This window comes from Pecten maximus, chromosome 8 (assembly GCF_902652985.1).
Source record: "Pecten maximus chromosome 8, xPecMax1.1, whole genome shotgun sequence".
Classification (NCBI taxonomy): domain Eukaryota; kingdom Metazoa; phylum Mollusca; class Bivalvia; order Pectinida; family Pectinidae; genus Pecten; species Pecten maximus.
In genome coordinates, this window is record NC_047022.1 from 35,584,728 (window position 1) to 35,608,278 (window position 23,551).

At 34.8% G+C, this 23,551-nt stretch overlaps 1 protein-coding gene across 1 annotated transcript; it reads right to left on the bottom strand.

Moving 5' to 3' along the window:
* Positions 1 to 4,791: 4,791 nt before the first annotated feature.
* LOC117333338 (glycine-rich cell wall structural protein 1.0-like) lies at positions 4,792 to 9,379 on the bottom strand. Its single transcript, XM_033892594.1, has 6 exons — positions 9,251 to 9,379; positions 8,846 to 8,925; positions 7,436 to 8,125; positions 6,895 to 7,146; positions 6,147 to 6,362; positions 4,792 to 5,277 (listed from the first exon to the last, which is right to left on the bottom strand). The coding sequence occupies exons 2-6, from the start codon at positions 8,901 to 8,903 to the stop codon at positions 5,264 to 5,266; spliced, it is 1,230 nt and encodes a 409-aa protein (XP_033748485.1). The 5' UTR covers positions 8,904 to 8,925; positions 9,251 to 9,379; the 3' UTR covers positions 4,792 to 5,263.
* Positions 9,380 to 23,551: the final 14,172 nt, after the last annotated feature.

Sequence of the window (23,551 nt, forward strand, 5' to 3'; positions counted from 1 at the left end):
ATTCACATTGTCTAATATAACTATAAATAGTTATTTCATTATATATCTACCTTTACATTTTTCACATTCACATAGCTACACTAAATAGATCACGTTAATTTGGGATACCTAAAGAACATCATAGAGTACCGAAAAATTAAAAATCGTTAAAACTGCCGCAAAACAAGAACAAAACTTAATTAAATAGAGAACATTGAAAAAATTTCATTGATAATAGAAGGTTTAAATCAATATGTATGCTGGTTCTTCCTCTCAACAGATAATAAATTGAACGGATGTGTTTTATATAACTAGGCACGTGAATTAGTAAAGGGAAGGCCTTTAGGTATGTTATACGGAACACGTAGTGTTATTATTTTCTGTCTGCTGCTATAATCCTCATATGAGTCTATATGTTGTCCGATTAAGGCATTTGATCGATTTTCAGTTAGAGCTTCAGTTTTATTCGTACTTCAGTTTTTTGTGTTGGATGTCAAAACGATGAAGCAGTTGCCGACATCAAATCAAATATATAGAGGATATTGAATGGTTTTCCGTTTAATATAACACATATTTCACGAGTATGACAGAATACACGAGTGGAAAATATCGAAATATTCTGTCATACGATTGAAATATATGTTATATTAAACGGGAAACCATTCAATTTTCTTTTTATTGCATTTCATATGCTTAAAAACAAAATTGAAAACAAAAAGTGCGGGAATCAGTAATGACGTCATCTTTTTGTGACGTTACTCCACGTTAACATGACGGCGCCATTTTGAAAGGACTGATCAGCGCAATTTCAGCGTTTTCTGCTGTTATCGGAGAATCTGCATGAATAGCTAACGTCAAGTAAGTATTTTGATCAAAAACTAGTCAGAATATTTCAGAAATACAGCAAAATACCCAATTTATCTATCTCCGCTTCGACTGGAAATTTCAGCAATTTTCATCGAGGTGAATACAAAGGTAAGCTCTGATTGGTCAAAAACGAAAAACATATTTTCACTGCAAAACTTATATTTTCACTGCAAAATCTTTATTTTCACTGCAAATTCTTATATTTTCACTGCTTATAGCTGCAGTGAAAATATAAGTTTTATCGGTTTGATAAATTTCTATATTTCACTGGCAAAAATGCAATAAAAGCACATTCTGCTTCATCGCCATCAGTTTTAATTAACAAGACACAGGTTAGTTATAACTGGAATATCAACTATGAGCATTTAAACAAAACTGCTTAATATCATATTAAAACAAATACCGATAGAAATTAGTATTATAGTCGTTCAAAAACATATAAAATGATTCTAGTTTTCATTACATTAGCAACAGTAATTACAGGAATAAGCACATCATAAATAATCCGTTTCATACCTCAACTATCGAAGCATATGACAATTCGCACATAACTAGTTTTATTGTTATGTCGAGCTATTAAGTCATGTGTAGGCTTGACGTGTTACATCACAGAGGACCGAGTGTTAGACTGCTGCCTGTTGTCTGACAGGAAGGCCAATATGAGTAGTGAGGGGATGTGACGACTGGGATTGCTGTTAAGTAATATCAACACACTCCCTAGATTTGTATAGACAGAAAAGTCCCGTTAACTTTATACACGTGGTACATATTAGAAGATTAATTTGTTGCTTTCTGGTAAAAGTTATCTTGACGTCTTTTTTTTTTTTAGGAAATAATAGTTTTAGTTTACTATTGGTGCATTCCTTGGTTCCTCCGTGTTCCCGTTTGATGAGTGTGATGGCAATTACTATCTATTTAAACAGAGATATTTACCTGCACGCTGTTGATAAATTCAACGGTTATTGACAGAGCTATCTGATTTAACACGTTTTGCTGCTCAGACAAAACAAAAATTATTTGGATTTCAGTTATTGCAACTATAAACGTATTCATATATAATAAGCAAAGTATTGATATTGATCATACCAAAAACCATTACATATATTCGAACATATGCATTGGATTTTAAAAAGATTTCAAACAAGTAATAACACAGCCTTATAAATAATGACACGTGTATTTATATTTTAGAAAAGGTATAATTTCTTTTGATCAACACCTTTTCATCTTAGAGAAATAAATAATGTTTATACCAAACGTCACCATTAAAGTTTTATGTATGAAGATTGACTGCGTCTTTATATATACGAACGAACGAACAAACGACTGGCATTCTCATTAGATTACAACAACTGCCAGTGATAACTGGTTTAAAACGTCTAACGTCAAAGAATAGACACAATTAATTAGGGTATACAATACAAGGAAGCGATATTTAAGTTCCAGAAAATAAATTTTTCGTTTATTTGTCATTGTTGAAACATGGCATGTGGACTGGATAACCTCATTCCCTTATATTGTAGTTACCCGGCAAACAGAACTTGTGAAAAATTATTATTTTTATCATTTCCAGCATAATTTGATGCCGTCGTATTTGTGGCGGTCACTACAGTTAGCGCAGTGCGATGTCGGCATCATTTATCATTTTCATCTCCGCCAGCCATCGAGTTAGCAACACGCATGACCTTACGTTAGTAACATTGGACTCCAAATGTCTTTTGTTAACATGTGCACCTGCTTCTGCTGTCGAATTTGTTCCTTTGCGGATATAGGCCATTAAATTTGGATAGCGTTATCAGGGAAATCGTAGAAGTATCCGTGCGATAAGATGATCCAGAGAACGGAATGTAACGTGGTGGACAGGCATTTAATTATACATTGTATGCATTGTGTTGCATATTATTAGGCTTTATAAAGACTTACCAATATGATAGGGGTTACACAGACTAATTTAAACTGGCTAAAGAGATATCCCAGGAGTTTGTGGCAGGGATGTGCATAGTCTAATTAGTAGCCAACACACAAACGCTTGCCAAATCATTTTCTGTGAGTTTAAAGTGGGATTGGTGATTATGGTTCTCCGGGTTGAAGATGTTGGTTACTGTCTTGTCATGGGTGTGAGAGTGGTTTTGATACAAGTAATGCGAACTTTGCTAGGTCAGAGAGCCAATGTCCGACATTAAGCACAGATCTTGCTTTGTGTGTATATTTTAAATGTGATATTTCTGCTCTACGTCCAGCCAAGTGTTTAGCTGGAGGACTACTCGGCTTCATGTGCCTCCAAGTTATGAGATTGTACCACTTGACGTTAAATGAGGATAAGGTCATTCAATTCCATAACCTGGTTTTATTATACTTGATTATAAAATGTCATGAAAATAATCGATATTTAGTTATTTGGTTAATATTTCCATACCTGATACATATTCTCGGGGCGCAGGCTATACATGTAAACTTTGTAATCATTATGGTCATTTACAATTTGTAGCCCTTAAGTCTAGTGGACATCTTGCCAACAATTGATGTCATTCCCTGTACCCAGACCATACCAAACATTTTCATTAAAGTTTCTGCTTGTCTTTGCCTTTCCCCTATTTTCAGTTGATGTATAGAAAAATGGTGTAGCAGAACATCTTTTCATTGGTCTTCAGGGCATTAAAAGGAAGAATATTTGATGTGTCACGAAATACTATTTTCTGAAAAACCTTTAATATAAATTAATTGACAAAAGATGGACCATAGCTCAGGAAAAACAAATCATTTTCCGTAAACAAAACAAAAAGAATAAAGAAAGAAAAGAAGTATGGTCGTTTTTCGCTTATTCTGACCTAGGCCACGTACAGCGACAGTCTGGGCTTAATATACAGGTAAAAGTATCACATGACCCTAGTGATTCCAAAAGTACCAAAATAGATCGTCATTGTCCATTGGCGCGCTGTGTGTTGTAGTCAATCGTGAATTAAGACTAAATTAACATATTAGAAAGGCATCTTAACTACCCAACCAAGTATGTCTGCGATCGACCCCGCTGTTAATTTACGTTTTACTTTACATGATACGGAGTAAATCGACTAGTTTACTCTTTTTTATCCAAGGGAAAATTTTCTATCTCAATATTTTTATCTTTATATTGAATACTTTATATTTGGTATACATTTAATGTTGAAAATATCTTTCAATTACGACCAAGACAAATTTAATGGTATTAATACACTCACAACATTGGAAAGGGTACACATTGTTAATTCGAACTACATGCGGACTTATGGGAATGAGAAGTTTATGTTACCACTTATCATCAGTCTTGTTCATGCTAAATTAAAATATTTCATCAACTTGTTTTTTTCTCCAATTTTTAGATACCAGCGCAACGGAGGACCACTTTTAAAGAATAGGATTTCAATTGGCTTCTGGTACATAGAATAAAACTACGCATTGTAAAATTTGGTCTTCCGATGCGCTCTATGTGAAAAACTTATTTGAATGCGAGAAAACCCCTATCGAAAGTCATTTAATGAAATATCCAATGCAATTTACAAACATTTTGTCGCAAATAAGACTATATATATGTTATATATTAAGGTTTAAATTCAAAACCTCAGTTCTTATTTTATTATTTTTTATTTTTGAAAACGGTCATCGTTAGGTCGAAACCGGCCAATATACGCCATACCTGTTTCTCTTTATTCAATGTTAAAATAGGGGCAAGTTTGAAATTAAGATATCTGACATAAGTGAATTATTTCACTTTGCCTTTACATAAGATGAGAGCTGTTTCTCTCCTCAAATGACAAATAATATTTATAGTTTTTTGAAGTTCGGGATTTTCCTTATCAGCCACTATCAGCTATTTTACAGACACTAAAGCACAATATAGAGTTTGGAGTCACAGTTTGAGTTACAGCTATTTTGTTTTTACTTTGCATACATGAGAAAACAAAAAGATTGCTTGTATTATATGATAGGCCTTTATTGATAAGATGCGTATATATGTACATAAATTAAATACATTTTAAACAGATATAAAGATATAAAATACTTTTGAAAATGTTAATATATCATATAATGCAATCTCAAAAACTAATAATCCAAATGCTTCACTTTTCGCACATTTAGCAGTCAATGTTTTCACATTGGTTTTTCAATCACACAATTCCTTTGAAGAGACAATAGGAATATGATTAAACATATAGGCACAGTTTCAAATACACCTGTATGCGAAACTGACTTAGAGCCATTTGTGTTGATATTCCATACATCAAAGTGTCATTGCTCAAACACCTATGTTCTGTCCTTTGAACCCTGGAGGTGACCAGTCATAATTGGTATACACTAGGTCCATTATTGTCATCGTGACCCCGAAGGTCGCCTGCTGCTGACGTCTTCTTCGCCTCGGGCAGGACAACGTTTACATTGTCTAATAGCTTCTACCTGCATTAGAACAGAGATAAAGACTTATAGTTGTCCAACGACATTGTAGATTTGTTTTGTTTTGTTTGTTGTATAGAGTGTACATGTTTGTTTTGTTTGGTTTGTTGTATAGGATGTACAGGTCTGTTTTGTTTGGTTTGTTGTATAGAGTGTACAGGTCTGTTTTGTTTGTTGTGTAGAGTGTACAGGTCTGTTTTGTTTGGTTTGTTGTATAGAGTGTACATGTCTGTTTTGTTGTATAGAGTGTTGTATAGAGTGTACAGGTCTGTTTTGTTTGGTTTGTTGTATAGGATGTACAGGTCTGTTTTGTTTGGTTTGTTGTATAGAGTGTACATGTCTGTTTTGTTGTATAGAGTGTTGTATAGAGTGTACATGTCTGTTTTGTTGTATAGAGTGTTGTATAGAGTGTACATGTCTGTTTTGTTGTATAGAGTGTTGTATAGAGTGTACAGGTCTGTTTTGTTTGGTTTGTTGTATAGGATGTACAGGTCTGTTTTGTTTGGTTTGTTGTATAGAGTGTACAGGTCTGTTTTGTTTGGTTTGTTGTATAGAGTGTACAGTCTGTTTTGTTTGGTTTGTTGTATAGAGTGTACAGGTCTATTTCCTTAATGGGCAGTAATACACCGTCAATTATGTCTTAATAACACTTTAACATAGCACGTACTTGTCGATATAAATGATTTCATTTAAGTTGTCGAGATTAACTTTATGTTTATCTTTATACTTTTTGATGTATTATATCGTAAAAAATCATTTAGTTAAGCGTACTGTTTCAGTGGTTGGTGATTAATTGTTTAATTCGCCAAACTACCCTTTTTAATTCAAACGTATCAAAAGTTGAATTATAGGGATATGTCAACAAAACTCACCCTTGGAGTATCCCTTTGAATAATGGCCCTTGCTGTAGCCTTTGTTACTGGGTCTGCTCATCATCCTGGTCCTCTGGGGGTACCTTGGGACTCCCAAACTTCCCATCCCGATACCTCCCATACCTTTAATGGGGCGACGGAAACCAGTGACCCCGAGAGATCTGGACTGATACGGAAATCCCTTGGAGTATGGCATCCTTCCTATTCCGGCAATTCCTGTTATTGAGTTAGAATTTTTTTCATTAATTGGTGATGACAAAAATGAATCTTATAACTAACTTTTTCTATATTATGCAGTTATCGTATAATAAAGTTAAAATTGTTACAGCAGATTGATATATATATATATTTCTGATAGATAAATTGGAAACTAAAACCAATATAACACGAAAAAACTGAACTAAATCATATTGTATCTAAGTTTGTCAGGTATTTTACATATATGTCATTCTAACAAGATCGATTTTTTTTCTTTGACATTTGTCTTCTTAGTTAATAAATATGTCGTTTACTTTATAACTCTCAATAGTTAAATACTTACATAACTGTAAACGTACGTAGTATATAGTTTAGCGCTTTTCGCCCCTGAAGCATTGCGCTAAATTTTGGTTGAGCTAATTCCATTACCTATGTGTTTATTCCTACTAAATCTTCATTGCGTTTCTATAATTTGGAAATGCGCGAAAATTTGAGTGCACCAAAACTAGTAAGTTTACAGTATTAGCCACCGTAGCTTGAAAAAAATTACCTCTGTTGAATGACGGCATGCGGATCCGTGGCTGATAATTAATCCTTGGCTGTACTCGGGGAAGAACTCGTTGTCTAATTACAGGCCTGCTTCCCTTGCTGTAACCTTTGCTGTATCCTTTGCTGTGTCCTTTGCTGAAGCCCCTGCTCATATCATCAAAGCCCCTGCTCATATCACCAAAGCCCCTACCCATGCCCCCGACTCCAAATCCACGTACTCCTCCACCGATTACTCCACCCGATCCGGTATTAACTAAATTTAAAAAAAACAAAATAGCATTTTTACAGTACGGGTATTCATTTTCTATTTGTTTTTTGTTTTGATACTCGCTCAATATGCTTTGTTGATTTTTTTTCTTTCATCCTGATTAGCATAATTTAGCAGTGTGTCATCCTAAAAATCAAACTAAAAATAATAAGGTTTTCCACACTGGTATGTTTCGTGCCAAAATCGCTTGATTTCATTTTCATCTTACTTAAATGATCAAGATTGTTTTTTCAGAAAGTTTATGAAGTGAAAACTATATTGATATTAAACTTACATCCTCCGTTGAAGCCATCCCGTCTGTCATAGCCATCATAATATGGCCCCATCTGTCCACCGCCTATAATTCCTCTTCCAATGGCACCAGATCCGTGACCTCCCGCAACGCCCCCGATTCCTCCACCAATGATACCAGCTCCGTGACCTCCCGCAACGCCCCCGAATCCTCCTCCAATGATACCAGCTCCGTGACCTCCCGCAACGCCCCCGATTCCTCCTCCAATGATACCAGCTCCGTGTCTTCCCGCAACACCCCCGATTCCTCCTCCAATGATACCAGCTCCGTGACCTCCCGCAACACCCCCGATTCCTCCTCCGATGATACCAGCTCCGTGACCTCCCGCAACGCCCCCGATTCCTCCTATAAGGCCGGCACTATCATCGAATCCACCTCCAATGAGACCACGGCCTCCTCCAATGCCGCCGAAGTCATCAAAGCCTCCTCCGATGTCCCTAAATCGTCCTACTCCCGCAATGCCGCTGCCAATTACTCTGCCCCCACCGATTACACCTCCATGTCCTCCCCGTATGCCTCCATGGCCTATACCTGCACCGATGCTTCCAATGCCACCCCCTATGAAGCCACCATTACCGAAATCGTCAATGCCATTCATGCCAAAGTGATCGATACCATCGCTGATGCCGCCGATCCCTCCGATGAATGGACCGCCAATGAAACCATTGTCGTCTGAAAGGTGATTCCGATTGTTTACATTATTTAATACTATATGAGTAAGGTTGATTTCGAGATAAGTTAGACTAATATCTAGCGTATTTGTGCGTAGCCTCCAAGCTAACCTCCATGGGCTGTATGATAAGACCGACTTTGTAATATAAAGATTGCAATGCCGAAAAGATAAATAAGATGATACATTAGTATTCATATGAGAAAGTTTGTAATAGTGTAATTAATTCGAGAAATATTTTGGTTATATTGATAAAGAATTACGACGACTACACATAGATTTTCTGTATCAATCAAAATTGAATTCACCAACTAACGAAGGAAGATGGTTTAGATATCTTAGTTTCGGTGAAGACTATGGATTTTCTTTCAGTCACTGCGCTGTACAGAAATATGTAGTTACAAAATTTTGGTTTTACAGCCAAAAAGCTAGCCTAATAACGAGAAAGAACGATTTAAAATAAAAATAACGATTTTCGTTCCATTCCTGTCCAAATGAATATCGCTATTTTGTGTCGGTTATTATCTATCGAGTCTATATAACAATTTAATCTCCTATCAAAGACGATAACTGACCAATATTATTAAAAATTGCTAATAATATTAGCGGTGCTTATCGATTGAAATATTGAAATATCCTTTCTGCAAGATATTGTTCGATTCTTTATATTCTGCAAAACCAGCATTAACCTGAACTAATATTTGATAATCAGTTTTTCTTACCTAAATCATTCCCTAAAGCGGAAGCCAGCATTGTCGTCAAAATGATCAGCGTCTTCATATCTGCTTTAACTTGTGGTACTCTAAAAAGATACATTAAAGGAATCATCACGAAAACATATTTGTTATGAATGATGAAAGATAAAAAGTCAGTGGTTTTGTTCAAAGGCATTTTTTATCCGAATCATGGAAATCGCTCTCAGGAAACAGAGCAGATACACAAAATCTAACTCGGAGATATCGTCTAATGGGTATCTGATATACAATATATATCTACCGCTAAAACAATCTATAAACACCCTTTCAACCTTTTATGTTATAAAATCATAAAATAAAACTCATCAACCTGGCTTCATTTTCGCACTTAATGTCTGAAATGCTTTAAAATGTTTTTCAATCTTTTCTTACCTTTTTGTTCTGTTGAAAGTGCACTCGTTTCTTGAAAAGCGACTCTTTGCAATTCCACTTGTTCTGGTAACTTGAGAATACGTCCTTATCCAGAAATGCACCTATATTTATACTCTCCCAAACTTCGCCTTGGACTATTAATTAATACTGATACCATATTAATGGGCATTTATTCCGTACGAGTAAAAAACAAAAACATGTTAACAAGGCCGTATCATGTCTTAAAGGGGTCTTCCGGAATGTCGACAAAGCGGACTAGGTAAACTATTAGTCTCACTTGTTTAGTTCCTGTACATCGTTTATCTAGGAAGTTTATGGTAGACAAATTGGACAAGATACACGGCGAACAACAACTTTTACTTAGTATGTCTGGTTCCTTTCGCCGGTCAATGGGTTAACGTGGCTGAACGTGTTGAGTTCATCATTATTGTAAATTGCTCTTCCAATAAAAATATCATGCACTGCAGACATTTTCTCATTCGTCTGCTCGGTCTGTATTAACAACCTCAAGGAAGTCAACGGGTGAAAGAAAGTGTAGATAATAATATAAAAATCTTGTGTAGAAATGGGGGTTTGGGGAGAGACTGAAAACGATTAAAACGGAAGACCCTGGAGAATACGCAACATCGCAGCAGCCAAACATAAGTTTAATGATATGTCAATATATAGTGTAGCTTTGACAACTGTTTTACTACATTTCATTCAGATTCGTTAATGGTAACTTATTTTCATTTGCGTTGCGATTTGAATTATCCAGAGTTATTTTATGGTGTTTTTTTTCAATATAAAAAGTTAAATGTGTAGAATTTTTTCCCCGGCATATCGTTTTTACGAAAAGGACACATTCTATGTCAACATGACAGCAATACACTTTAAAAATGTAATTTTAGAATTCAGAAATGAAATTAATATGCGTGAACATTCGTAAGAAATATCTGGATTTTATTGTTAAAAAGTGCGATAATGATTCCGTTGTTTACTTGTATCAGCTCGAAGGCTGTCGTCTTTGCTATGCGGTTTTATAGTTGATCGGTATTTTACATCGGACCTGTATGAATGAACAGAACAATCTACAGAACATGTTACTCAAGTAGTTACTGGACCTCTCGGAAGGTAAGTGTAAGGCGTACGTTAGAGTGGACAATTAGAAACATTTTTTCTTGCCTGTGGCTCTTCATTGAACAATATTATTTTGAAACCTGCTGTATTCGGTGGCTATGTGAGCTTTGTAGAATTTGTCTTTTTATCACTGACATTTTCTTTCCGATGATGTTCTCGTCATGAAATAAACATACAATAAAGTATTATTTCGTGAGTGTAAGTTTTTCCTATTAATACTGTTTAAATGTGCATCCTATACTCAAGTGTTCGTGCAGTATAATTGTTTTAAGTGTAAAGCGATATCTTATCATAAACCATTCAAACAAATTTCGCTATGCTACCAGCATTTGTCAAGTGTTTTTGACATTATTAAAGGGCTGTGCAGGAGCATCGACGAGAGACAGAGAGAAATCGTTGCGTATAAAACGTTTATTTTCTTATAGAATGCATTTTCTCTTTCAGATACTTTCTGCTCTGACACAGGTTAAATGAATAAGGCTAGCGAAAACACAATTAGTATATTTCTTAATCTAACACTAAATGATTAATAACCGATGATTTATTTATGAACTTCTTCTGTGGCTACGTTCTATAAAATGCACATTTCCCTATCTACGTGTAGTGCATTATCATGACATGCATATACATCACATAAAAACATGTGTAAAAGAGACATGTACATATGCTACCTGTAAATGGCATCGGATTTGATACCGGTTAACATGTCATATATTCATGTCACACGCCAATCATCTGTGCGACGAACCGTGAGCGGAAGCTGTTGGATATCAAATACTGCCGAAAGGGTACCGGTATAATAGTTCCGGAAAGATAGCAGGTTCAGTCTTTCAACAACATAGCTTTTGAAAATCATACTAAATTGAATTACAGTATAATATATATGATACTGGAGTAGCGAATTTAAGAAGCAGAGATGTTTCTAATTTTCTTTGAGGGATAATTTACTGTGACAGAGAAGCTTACCTGCAGTATGTAGAACCTGCACCGATGTTGCCTTTATCACGGTTGACAATCTAGCAACCCATAACCATATTAGCACCCATTATGATTTGAAATACAAAAAAGCATCGCTTTGAAAGGTAAGTCGTCCTGTTTATAAACTTTTCCAAAACAAACCAGACATTATTTTCAAAGATAGGGGAATGTTAGGCGATGTCCATGTCCCTTTAATCATACTTTTATCGTTCGGTCATCGTTCACGTGTTTCGACATGTAAATAGTGATTTGCTTTGGTTTTAAAATGCTGTTATTCTTGTCGAGGGTGTTTTCATTGGAAATTGACTTTACTTTGATAATTAAAGAACAATGAACCATTATTTTGTCATCTGGTGTTTACATTTCATTTTAATTGTGGTAGATGGTTTGAGATATGGTACATGTACATCAGTTATGATCTACAAGACTTTTAGTAGCAAACCATTCTTTAGGTATCGGAGTCCAATGCACATGCTCATGCAACTCAGAACAGATGTATCAAATAAGAAAAAAACTCAAAATCAGTAGAAAAAAAAATGACATTCCTCCTTTTTGATAAAAAATGTGTCTCATCTTCTTGAAGAAGTGTATAAACAGGACGATTATATTTAAAATCAAATGTTTGATTCAAGTTACGCTTGCGGATTACATAAGGGATGGTTATACGCTGCTCGAATGTCCACACTTATATGTATATGTTGATATCTACACTAGCGTTGGCTTATCTCTAGATGAAGCTAATCAAACCCAAAGTGTGCAGTTTTCATTTGTTTTTCTGTCGGCGATTAGGCTTGCGCAGGAATACTAAGACAAACGTAAACAGTAAATACTTGTCTTCAAGCGATTGAAAAATGAATGAACAGATACATAATTTTCAAACATAATAGAGAACCCATATTTAAGAAAATAGTAATTAACAGTTCTAGCAATTATGGAAATAAAAAATAGGATTAGAAATAGAAACGACTTTGTTCAAAAAGACAGTAAATAGGTAATTTTTTTACTTAACATATGTTTATTGACATCATGAATCCAGCTGCGGTCGATCCCTACGTCAGCCGGGTTGAGCTGAACATATAGTACTGGAAATATTGAAGTTTTTTTCTGAATTGAATTCTAAAGAGTAAAAGAAGAGTGTTGCATCAAAATTGTCATATCATAACCTTTTTATCACACATTCGGAACACAAAACAATCACACATTTGGAACACAAAACAATCACACATTTGGAACACAAAACAATCACACATTCGGAACACAAAACAATCACACATTTGGAACACAAAACAAAGAAATTAATCTAACAATTCAGCAACTTTAGTAACAGTAAAACAATGATCAGTGGCATAAGAATAAATTTATTCAGCAATTTAACAGAAGTGGTGCTAGCTAACGATTTATCAGCCGGGTTGGTGTAAAAACTGTTTATCGGTCCGGGCACTGATATGACAATGTGGGCAGCACTAGTATTACATGGTCAAATTGTATCATATCGGAAACAAAGGTGTGATAAATGGTATTTAACAGGTAAGGGCAAATGTTTTAAAAACATGCATTGTCTAAACAAATAGCAATTCGAAAAGTTTTGATTTACCATTACTTTTTAGTTCGATTCTCTGTGATTTTGTAAAGTTGATATAAAGTATATCCACGTATGTAATACTGTGGTTCTAACGTCTGAATGACTATCTTACTACCTAGGGGATCTCTTAGGTATTGCATAGTGTTCTAACTGATGTATCTCAGTATTCTAATTGAATGAAATATATAGCTTTAGATATATTGTGATTATATCATTTTTATATGTAAATAATAGTACATGATTTTATATTAAATATCAGCTTTAGTTTAAGTTATTCCATATACGGTAGAGTACATGTAAAGTAAATTTACAACTGATTCCATATAACTATCAAAGTAGATTTACAAATAGCGCCCTGATTCCCTTTAGCTAATAAAGTAGATTTACAACTAGCGCCCTGATTGCCTATAACTAATAAAGTTGATTAACAACTAGCGCCCTGATTCCCTTTAGCTAATAAAGTAGATTTACAACTAGCGCCCTGATTGCCTATAACTAATAAAGTTGATTAACAACTAGCGCCCTGATTCCCTATAACTAGTAAAGTAGATTTACAACTAGCGCCCTGATTCCCTTTAGCTAATAAAGTAGATTTACAACTAGCGCCCTGACTCCCTTTAACTAATAAAGTAGATTTACAACTAGCGCCCTGACTCCCTTTAACTAGCAAAGTAGATTTACAACTAGTGCCCTGACTATGAACAATTCCTCATGAAATCTGTTCGATTTGTCGCTCGTGTTACGCGATGTCTGTTGTAATGTCTTGACTTAACCCAACGTAACTGTTTCGCGCGGACATGGAAATCCCTTTCAATGCCGCGCTTGCATCTCGATGTATATACATATTTTTTTTCGCGTTTTCTTCTAATTCCTCTGTTCATTTACTTTTTTTATGTCGATTTCCTTGTATTTAAAATCTCCAACCGGAGGAAATAAAGTATGATGATGATGATGATGATGCAGTGCACACACTACATTTCTTCTGTATTTCCGGCGGAGTTTCGGTAATGGTAAATAGGTCTTTGTGTACATATAGGATGAACTTTATCGAAACCTGATAATAACACAATATATACTTGAAAACAAATCTTTCATTCAACATCTTGTTCTGTGATTCGTTACCTGATATCTGACAGTGGTCCGCAAGAGTTGTCTTCCTCGGACATTTTATAATAATAAATCATGTGTAGATTATGAATTATTGTATATATTTCAAACAAAATGTCATCAAACATCAGATTTGTCACCACGTGCATGAAGACTGAAATAACACTAGTTGTTGTTACAGTTTGTATAGCAGCGTCCATGCCACAGCCCACTGGAGAACGTCTATAATATTTGTTTTTAAGCCCGATTTTAGATCTACTGTCTGAAACCTTGCAGCGTAAATTTGATTAGGCGATAAATTGACTGTGTAGATTTTATAGGTGGATATGACTTCTGACCCTAGGTCACGAGAACAGCGATTCGGTCAAACGGACTTCCTGTGATCTCCATGTAGTGCAAGGTGTACGAAATTTGAGGTATCGTAGTCTATTGGTAATGTTATGATAATAATCCCACTTTGATTTTTAGCTTCATTATCACTAAACGCAGTGACATTCTACAGGGAAAACGCTGTACCATTATAATTAATAAAATGGCACGTTCGGTTTGACCTCTCTTGACCACTTGAATGACCTTCCATGATAGATATCGGTATACAACATGAACAGGTACGTATACGGCACACTATCTACGTTTGACGGGGTATGAGAGGCTTGTTATTTAGTTTTATTCACACAATATGTGTCGGAACAATGACCAGTCCTGTCCAGTGGTGTAGACCCTAAGGGGCTTACCGGTAACATGTGTAACTGTTAACAGACAACCCTACACATCTGTCATCATCGTTGTCTGTAGTAATATTACGATAATGCCAATAAGGACTGGTATAAAAACTTATATCCCTCCGCATGTGAAAGGATTGTACAGCAGACGAATAAAATATAAATTCACTCATTTCAAAACAGATTCAGAATTATAAACAGTAGAGCCAAAATGAATTGTACTTTAAACTACGTTTGTATGTAAATAGTGTAATGAAACTACATAAATCTTCAGTTTTTACAAATAGTGTAATGAAACTATATACATCTTCAGTTTTTCAGTGGCTTCACTCGTAACTTAAAGTTTATTTTATTTTTTAGGCCTCTGTGTACTTTTACAATTTTTAGTTCATTATTATACACTTTCTATACCGTAAATTGGTTATCTTTCAAAACCAACACCGATCATTTATGAAAAAAAATTTTTTTAGAAGTGGGTTCCCGCGTGTTAACGCTCAATTTTTACTCCCGTAAAAATATAAAATTGTTTCGTTTTTCCTGATTGCCTACGTTATGAGTTTTTGCGTTAATACCAAATGTGTAAAGTACATGTAACTCGCAGTATGAGTAACACAGTGTAAAGATTTTATCTCGGATTTAATAGTTACCCGCCTTACATAAGCCTGCTCGGTATATCAGGTCGAAAAGAAAAAAAGCCGTATATTATTATTTGGAAGTAAACAATCACGTGACAAAATAATACTCCAATTTTTAAGAAGTTCATCGATACTTGTTCTGTAATCTGCCTAGGTCAAGATCACAGATCTATAAAAAGAACTTTTTTGAACGTTTTTTTGCACGATCATAACTTCATAAGGGATCGTTCTTTGTCGTTCACATTCAGAGAATATGTCAAGGTCATGACCTGCTAGATTTAAAAAATCGGGCAAAATGCACTTAAATATGTTCAGCTCCTTCATTTAAACACATACAGACTTGAAATTTGGCACAACAATAGCATGTAAGAGTGGCTATAAAATAAGTTACTTTTCATTGACCTTAACCTTCAATCAAGTTCAAATAATCAAAAATAATATAAAATAAAAAAAAATCTTTTGAATCAGGTTCTTTGTTCGTTCGTTTTTTTTCCTTGCCCAATCGGTGCATCTTGTTGTTCATGGTCGGGGCTAACTTTTCTCTGTGACATGTTATCAGAAAATATGTTACGGTCAAGGTCCATGAACGTAGTCAAATCGGGGTAACAATTTTAAAATTCAAAATGATTTGATTTTTTAATTGCATTGCAAAGTGTATAATTTAACAAGACAAAATGTACAAGTGTTATGAACGGGTTCAATCGTACTGACTGAGCGCCGGTGCTTACACCTGGACGTCGATGAATTTTACACCCGGGCAACGATAATTTTATAGAAAATGAACACCGAAGACGGGATCATTTTTTTTTTATGTGATAATGCTGTCCTTCAAGGAAATAACCCGACCACGGAACAATATGATAAATTGGCTATAACTTGCAAGGATGATGGCTGAATACCTGTGTGACTGTGACTCGATATTAGCTGAATCAGTGATCTACAACATGAATTACTGGCTGGTAAGTCATGCAAATATATATTGACTTTGACCTTCGAACTTACAGGTCACAGTAGACAAATGACCAATCCAAGAAGGGAAGGGAAACGAAGGGAAAATGGAATCTAAATAGCAGAAGAATGAAATACATGTTAACTGTTAGTAGACATTTCCTAATTTGCCCGACACGGACCACTGGTACAGACACTGTTTGGTTTGTTTGTTTAACGTCCTATTAACAGCCAGGGTCATTTAAGGACGTGCCAGGTTTTGGAGGTGGAGGAAAGCCGGAGTACCCGGAGAAAAACCACCGGCCTACGGTCAGTAGCTGGTAACTGCCCCACGTAGGTTTCGAACTCGCAACCCAGAGGTGGAGGGCTAGTGATAAAGTGTCGGGACACCTTAACCACTCGGCCACCGCGGCCACATTTAGACACAGACACTGATACTGACTTCAAACTACAGGGGATGTGTCGCAACACATCATGTTGATAGAATGGCTAAAACAAACAACTTCTCCTTCTCTCATTTGTATCATTATATTCGAATAGATGTACTCGAGTAATCAGACTCGGAAGGAGAAAAAACATAGACAAATTTTTGTATGTGATACACGATACGGTATACACCTTACATTATACGAGATACACGATACAGTTAATACAATTAGAGGCACGAGATACACGATACACGGTACGGGTTACACGATACTAAAAGTCCATGTTAATTTTACGTTAATTCGTTTTAATGGAATGCGCGATATCTTATCATATAAAATACATTTCGAATTTATTAGCCTCTGTATCTAATGTCAGATTATCCTTAGGAACTAGATAACACTATGTGCTATACACCAGGAGATATTCTGAATCCACAGTCCATATGAATTATATCAAATACATGCCTATGTATCGCACACACATGCAAACAAACCTGCATATATACGGATTATGTTTTTTTGTTATCATGCATGCATACATTTGCCACCGTCAAAACCTATATATGAATACAATCTACATGGTAATTGTAATCAAGATTTGTTTGGTTTATATTTCGAGATATCTCCCAAACATCGAAGTCCGTGTCGATGTCAGTGGTCCTTGTAAATTGGAAATGTCTGATAATTTCAAAAAAGTAGTATTATCACTATAAACGTTCAGTCATATGTGCTCGACCCTATACAAATAATAAAAAATATATAGAGATTGGACAAATAAATGAATCACAGTCAGTACAGGCAATGAACTTAAGATTTAAACTTTCGATACCATGTCGTCCAAACTAACAGTATTGCATAATATGGTTCCAATTAGTTTTTCCCCTACGCGAAACGTGAAATATAAGAGTTATCTCCCTTCAAACAGTTACCTTGATATGAACAGTGGCCGGTGAAACCCCGCTAGGGAATCCCTTCCACCTAACTTTATTACTAAACATTCTGTTTTTAATGGGAACGTATGCATTTGTTTTCCATATCTTGAGACCTAACTATTCATTCTCGTGTGAATGAAGTACGTACTCCAAACATCGATTCCCCCCCCCCCCCCCCCCCTAGTTTTATCCAAGACTTTAATATTTCCAGGTAAAAATCAGGCACATTATATTTCAAATTCTGTATCTTTTCAATATTTTGTATATTCATTTTAAAGACTAACCAATTCTTTCCAAAATTGTCAAAAATTTTCGTGGAATTATCTTCCAGTTTGCTTCAGAAGTCTGTTAATCTTTTCACCCACCCAATTCTGATCATATCAATGTGTGACTCTAAATCTCTCAACTGTAATCCTCCCTTTTCGTACTTTCCTATTACTGTTTTCCTTTTAATCCTGTCTTTTTTGCCGTCCTAGAAGAAGTCAAATATACATCTCTCTAAATCTTGCAAGTATTTCTTTTCAATGGTTTGCACGTTTGCCAAATACGTTATTTTAGGTATTAATAAAGTTTGTATAATGATTTTTTTGGCAGTAAATGTTAATTTTCTTTTCTTCCATTTTTTTTTTACATTTCATCAATTGGAACTTTTTTGCTTTTCCAATTTAGATTCATACAAACTTTTTATTTGTGCCAAAAATACCCCTAAAGACTTTATCTCCGTTTTAAACTACATTCTTGTATATTCCTTCATACATATGATTTTGTCTCTTATTACAACCTAACCACATGCCTCCTGCTTTGTTTTTATTCAATTTCAAACCTGAAAGTTCTCCAAATTTTTCCACTGCTTTTATTGCGAATTTTATATCCTTTCTTTTTAGAAATAGGGTGGTGTCATCTGCTAGTTGTGCTATCTTACCATCTATTTTGAAACCCTTGACATTAGTTTTTTTTTCTAAGTCGTGTTGCCAATATTTCTACTGCAATTACGAAAATCAAACATGATAACGGACACCCTTGCCTAATCCCTCGAGTAATTGAATATTCTTCCGTTACCAGTTATTCTTCTTTACAAAACATTTAATATTCCTATAAAATGTTTTGATCCAATTAATAAATAAACGACCAAAAAACCAAACTTTTCTAAACTAGCATACATAAATTTCCATTCGATGTATCAAAGGCTTTTTTAAGATCTAGAAATAATATACAGCTATCCATGTAAAAATTTTCAGAATAATCTATTATAGCTTGTATTTGCCTGATATTATAACCAATAAATCTATTTTTATGTATCCATTTTAATCAGTATGAATATTTTGTGGCATAACCGTTTTAAGTCTTATGGCTAGAGAGTATGCTGCAATTTTGTAATCAATATTTAGTAATGAAATTGGTCGCCAAAATTCTAATAGGGCGGCATTACCCTTTCTATAAATAAGTGATACCAAACCATATTTTTGTGTCTCGCTTAATTCGCCATAATCATGCACTTCATGTACTGAATTCATGAGTAATGTTTTTAATTTATTCCAAAATTTCTTGTAAAATTCCACCGACAATCCGTCCTTACCGGGACTTTTTTTTTCATATTATCAAGTGCATGTTTGCATTCTTTATCGGTTAGTTTTCCTTCACATGAGTTTCCTTCTTCAGCTGTTAATCGGGGTATACCCTGCGTACCTTGTATATAATCATTCACATCTAATTCTGATGGGTCTTCTGTTGTATATACTTTTTCATAGAAATTGTTATTGGCCTGTAAAATTTGTTCGGGGTCGGTTATTAACGTCCCTGTATCATCCTTTAGTTCATTTATAACTTTGCTGGATTGTCTTTTCTTTTCTAACACGAGGAAAAATTTAGTTTTTTAGTTTCAACATATTTTATTGACATATAATGACAAAGGGATTAGTCAGCAAGTTTTTCCAACTTATAGACGACTTCTCCCGTAATAATAACAAAATAATAAACAATAACATAGTCACATGATGGCATATACAAATATTCAGAAATTCGATAAAGAAACGAAAATATAATGAGAGAGAGAGAGAGAGAGAGAGAGAGAGAGAGAGAGAGAGAGAGAGAGAGAGGGGGGCAGGAGGGAGGAGGAGATAGGTACATATAAAGTTAAATGACTGCATCGGGAAAGATCACGACCTATAAATGTTTGGAATGAATTCAAATATACTTAATCAATTAGAAAAAAAAACATTTATATATTATATGGATAAATGGAGCATTTTGGATTAAGTTTTTTTTTATTATAGGAAAATAGTATGAAAAGAAGGGGGGGGGGGGGGGGGGGGGGTAGGAAGTGATGATTAGTCGAATCTTCCCGACCTTCTCAAGAAGTTTTGCACAACTTTGGCGATTTTTATATTGTCAGTTGATGAGATATTCGTGTCACCATTGCAAAGTATATTTACATTAACAGGACCGTACCAGGTTAAATCAGCAATAAGAGTTCCTCTTAAGTTGTTGTACAGGGGACAGTTAAGGAAAAAATGATGGGAATCTTCACAGGGATGTCCACATTGACAAGCAGGTGAATCAACGAGATTGGCTCTAAAAAGATCATAGCTTAGTGCACTTGCTCGATTTCTTATTCTGTTGTGTAGAATATTTAGTTTTCGAGGACCATAACTGATAAAATGCTTGTCATATATACTGTTTACTGTCATAGATTTTTTTAGATTAGATTTGAAGGAACTTAAAGTAGGCGAGTTTCTGATAGTGTTATGTAAGTCATTCCAAAGTTTTGAAGTAGAAGGAAAAAAGGAGTTTTTTGATAGTTGTAGACGAAAGTGTTATTCCCTAAATAAATCTGCATTTCGTAAATTATAAGGAGCTATGTTGCCAATATACATTGGTAGTAGGTCGATAAGAAAAGTAGGTGCCAGATTATTTACTATAGAATAGAATAAGGAAAGTTTCCGAGCATCTCTGCTCTTCGAAAGGGGTAACCAACCGGTTTCCAGATATAAGAACTCTTTTTTTGTGAATATGGACAGCCCTGTGACTTTTCTTGCGGCCTGTAGATTTATCTTTTCTAATAACAATGAGTTTGTTGTACCGCAGTTGTCCCATACTTCACATGCATATTCAAGTAATGGTCGTATATAGGTAAGGTACATTTTTCTAATGTGTTCCTGTTTAAGATAAGTTTTAATTTACGGAGGGTGGCTATATATTTAGTCACCTTATTGACTATAGATTCTACATGTACGTTCCACTTACAATCATCAGAAAGAATGACTCCTAGGTGTTTATGGTGGTTTGTTATTTTAATCGGGGTATTGTCGAATGTAAAGGACGGAACAAAAGGAAGTTGTCTAGTTGATATTACGAGGGCCTCGGTTTTATTAGGATTAAAGGACATAAGCCATTCATTGGACCAAATTTCAAGTTTTAATAAGTCGCGTTTAGCCTCCGTCTCAATAAAGTTGAGGTCATATGACGCGTAGGATAGAGAAGTATCGTCAGCGAAAAGCCTAGATAGAGATGAAAGATTACAGGAAATATCATTTATGTATAGTAGAAAGAAAAGTGGACCAAGAACTGACCCTTGGGGGTCACAAGCATTTATAGGCTTAAGAGAGGAAAGTGAATCATTGATAAATACAGCTTGCTTTCTTTTTGAAAGATAACTAGCCACCCAACGAAGAAGAGGTCCAGAGATACCATAATTGTCGAGTTTATGTAAGAGGCCTTTGTGCCAAACGCGGTCAAATGCCTTAGAAAAATCACAAAAAAATAAGATAAAATGTTCATAATTTTCTAAGGAAGAAATGACTGAATGATATATTTCAATACGTTGATGTGTTGTGGAGTGATTTGGTAGGAATCCAGACTGATACTTATAAATAAGGTCGTTTTCGATTAAAAAATTGTAGATATGCTTATATACTACACGCTCAAAAAGTTTACCTATACAACTTGGCAGCGAGATAGGTCTGTAATTAGAGACAATGCTTGCGTCATTGGCCTTAAATATAGGCATTACATGAGCAATTTTCCAGCTCTCAGGAAATATACAAGATGACAAAGAATAATTGAATATAAAAGAAAGTGGTATAGAAATTTCACTTGAGAGTAATTGTAGCATTCTGTGGCTAATACCGTCAGGACCTGACGCTTTTTTAACATCTCGAATTTTTATAATGTCTTCAACTTCACTGGAAACTATATGTATTTCTGATAAAATAGAATCTGTCCTCTTTTCAAAAAAGGGTAATTCTTTATCTATGACATTTTCTGACAGAGTACACACAGAGCTAAAATAATTATTCAACAGTTCACATTTCCTATTGTTGTCATATATAATTTCATTTGTAGTACTATCAAGTAGGGGAAATATATGTGTTTTTTATTAAAGAAATAGTATTTGTGTCTCCCTCGTCCGTCCATTTAATACGTGATCGTACTTGTGCGCCTTTAGCTTTTTGTTCATATAAGTTTTCTATATTATTTTCAATACCCTTGACCTCTTCTTCATTCTTTATTGTATCATTTTCGTTACTGTTAATTTTCTGTAGTCGTTTTTCGAGTGATTACAAAACAGTTTTTTGTCTTTTTGAATTTACTATATATATTTGATAGATTCGTGTTTAATCATTATTTTACAATAATCCCATGTTTTGCGTCTATTAAGTTTATTTTCTTCACTATACAATTTTGTATCGACTATACATTTTTCGATAATTTCCTGATATTTTATATCATTTAGCATACTATTATTTAATTTCCACACCCCAGGACCATTTTCCTTACAAGAAAATAGTTTTCGTGACCCTCCCTGACAGTCCGTACTCTTTATTTGTGCTGGCCTGATATCTGCAGATTTTATCAAATTACTCATTGTGCTTTCAATAAGAAAATAATCGATTCTACTGGCTTCTCCTTGTTTATTACGTCTCCATGTCTATTGTGTGTGTTTTGCTTGTTTTTCTCTCTCCAGATATCTGTCAGTTTCAAAGATTGTTTTGAATGTTTTAGTCCGTATGTTATATATCTATTTCTATGCTGGGAATTGCTTTTTCTGTCACAATTTTGCAGAGCTTCGTTAAAATCGCCACCGATAATTGTCAAACCAGTACCCCTTTCTTTTATATCTTTTAAAGAGGTTTTTTAGAAAAGTATTCCTTTCGTGTTGATTATTTGGAGCGTATATATTTCCAATGGTCAGAATTTTATTTGCTACTTCAATGTTAATTAAAATGAATCTGCCGTTTTCAAATTTGTATTAAGATGTTTTACTAAATTCCTACCACCTTTCTTATTTTGTTCACCAAAACTATGATAGCAAATAGCAAAATCTCTAGTTTCAGCTTTTAACATATTACTTAAGTTTTGCGTAAAATATGTCTCCTGTAAAAGGCATATATCGACTTGTTGTTGTTTCATCCATTGATACAGACGAAGTCTCTTTCCTTTATCCCTAATCCTTGGGCATTTAAGGAAAGTAAATGGATATCACTTTTGTTTTTCATTTTAATTTGTTGTGTCTTTTATTTCCTTGCTTTTTAGTTTCTTTATCCGTCGGAGACGGTGGTGTGCGTGATTTTGACAGACTCCTGTCGCGTGCTTTTGGTATGTCGCATCCAAAACTCGATGGTTTGATGAATTTGTCCAGCGTCTGTATCTGCTGTTGGTCATTACTTTTTTCTCTCTTTTTTCTTTCTTTTCTCTCCCTCGTATGTGTTGCCGTTTGTGTTCTCCGTTGTGGTCTTCTTTCTGCTCTGTCTGTATTTCATCTTGTTGTTATTCTTATTCGCTTCGTGTTTCCTTTGCATCCTCTGTATCACTGCTATTAGGATCTTCTGTTTTCTGTAGCTTTTTACATTC

What these genes read in the sequence shown, in the direction of transcription:
- LOC117333338 (XM_033892594.1), bottom strand. Translation starts at nt 8,903, where the DNA reads ATGAAGACGCTGATCATTTTGACGACAATGCTGGCTTCCGCTTTAGGG. An exon ending in CGCTTTAGGGAATGATTTAG is followed by an intron (nt 8,126 to 8,845) that starts GTAAGAAAAACT and finishes ATCACCTTTCAG; the next exon opens with ACGACAATGGTTTCATTGGC. An exon ending in CATGCCGTCATTCAACAGAG is followed by an intron (nt 6,363 to 6,894) that starts GTAATTTTTTTC and finishes ACTCAATAACAG; the next exon opens with GAATTGCCGGAATAGGAAGG.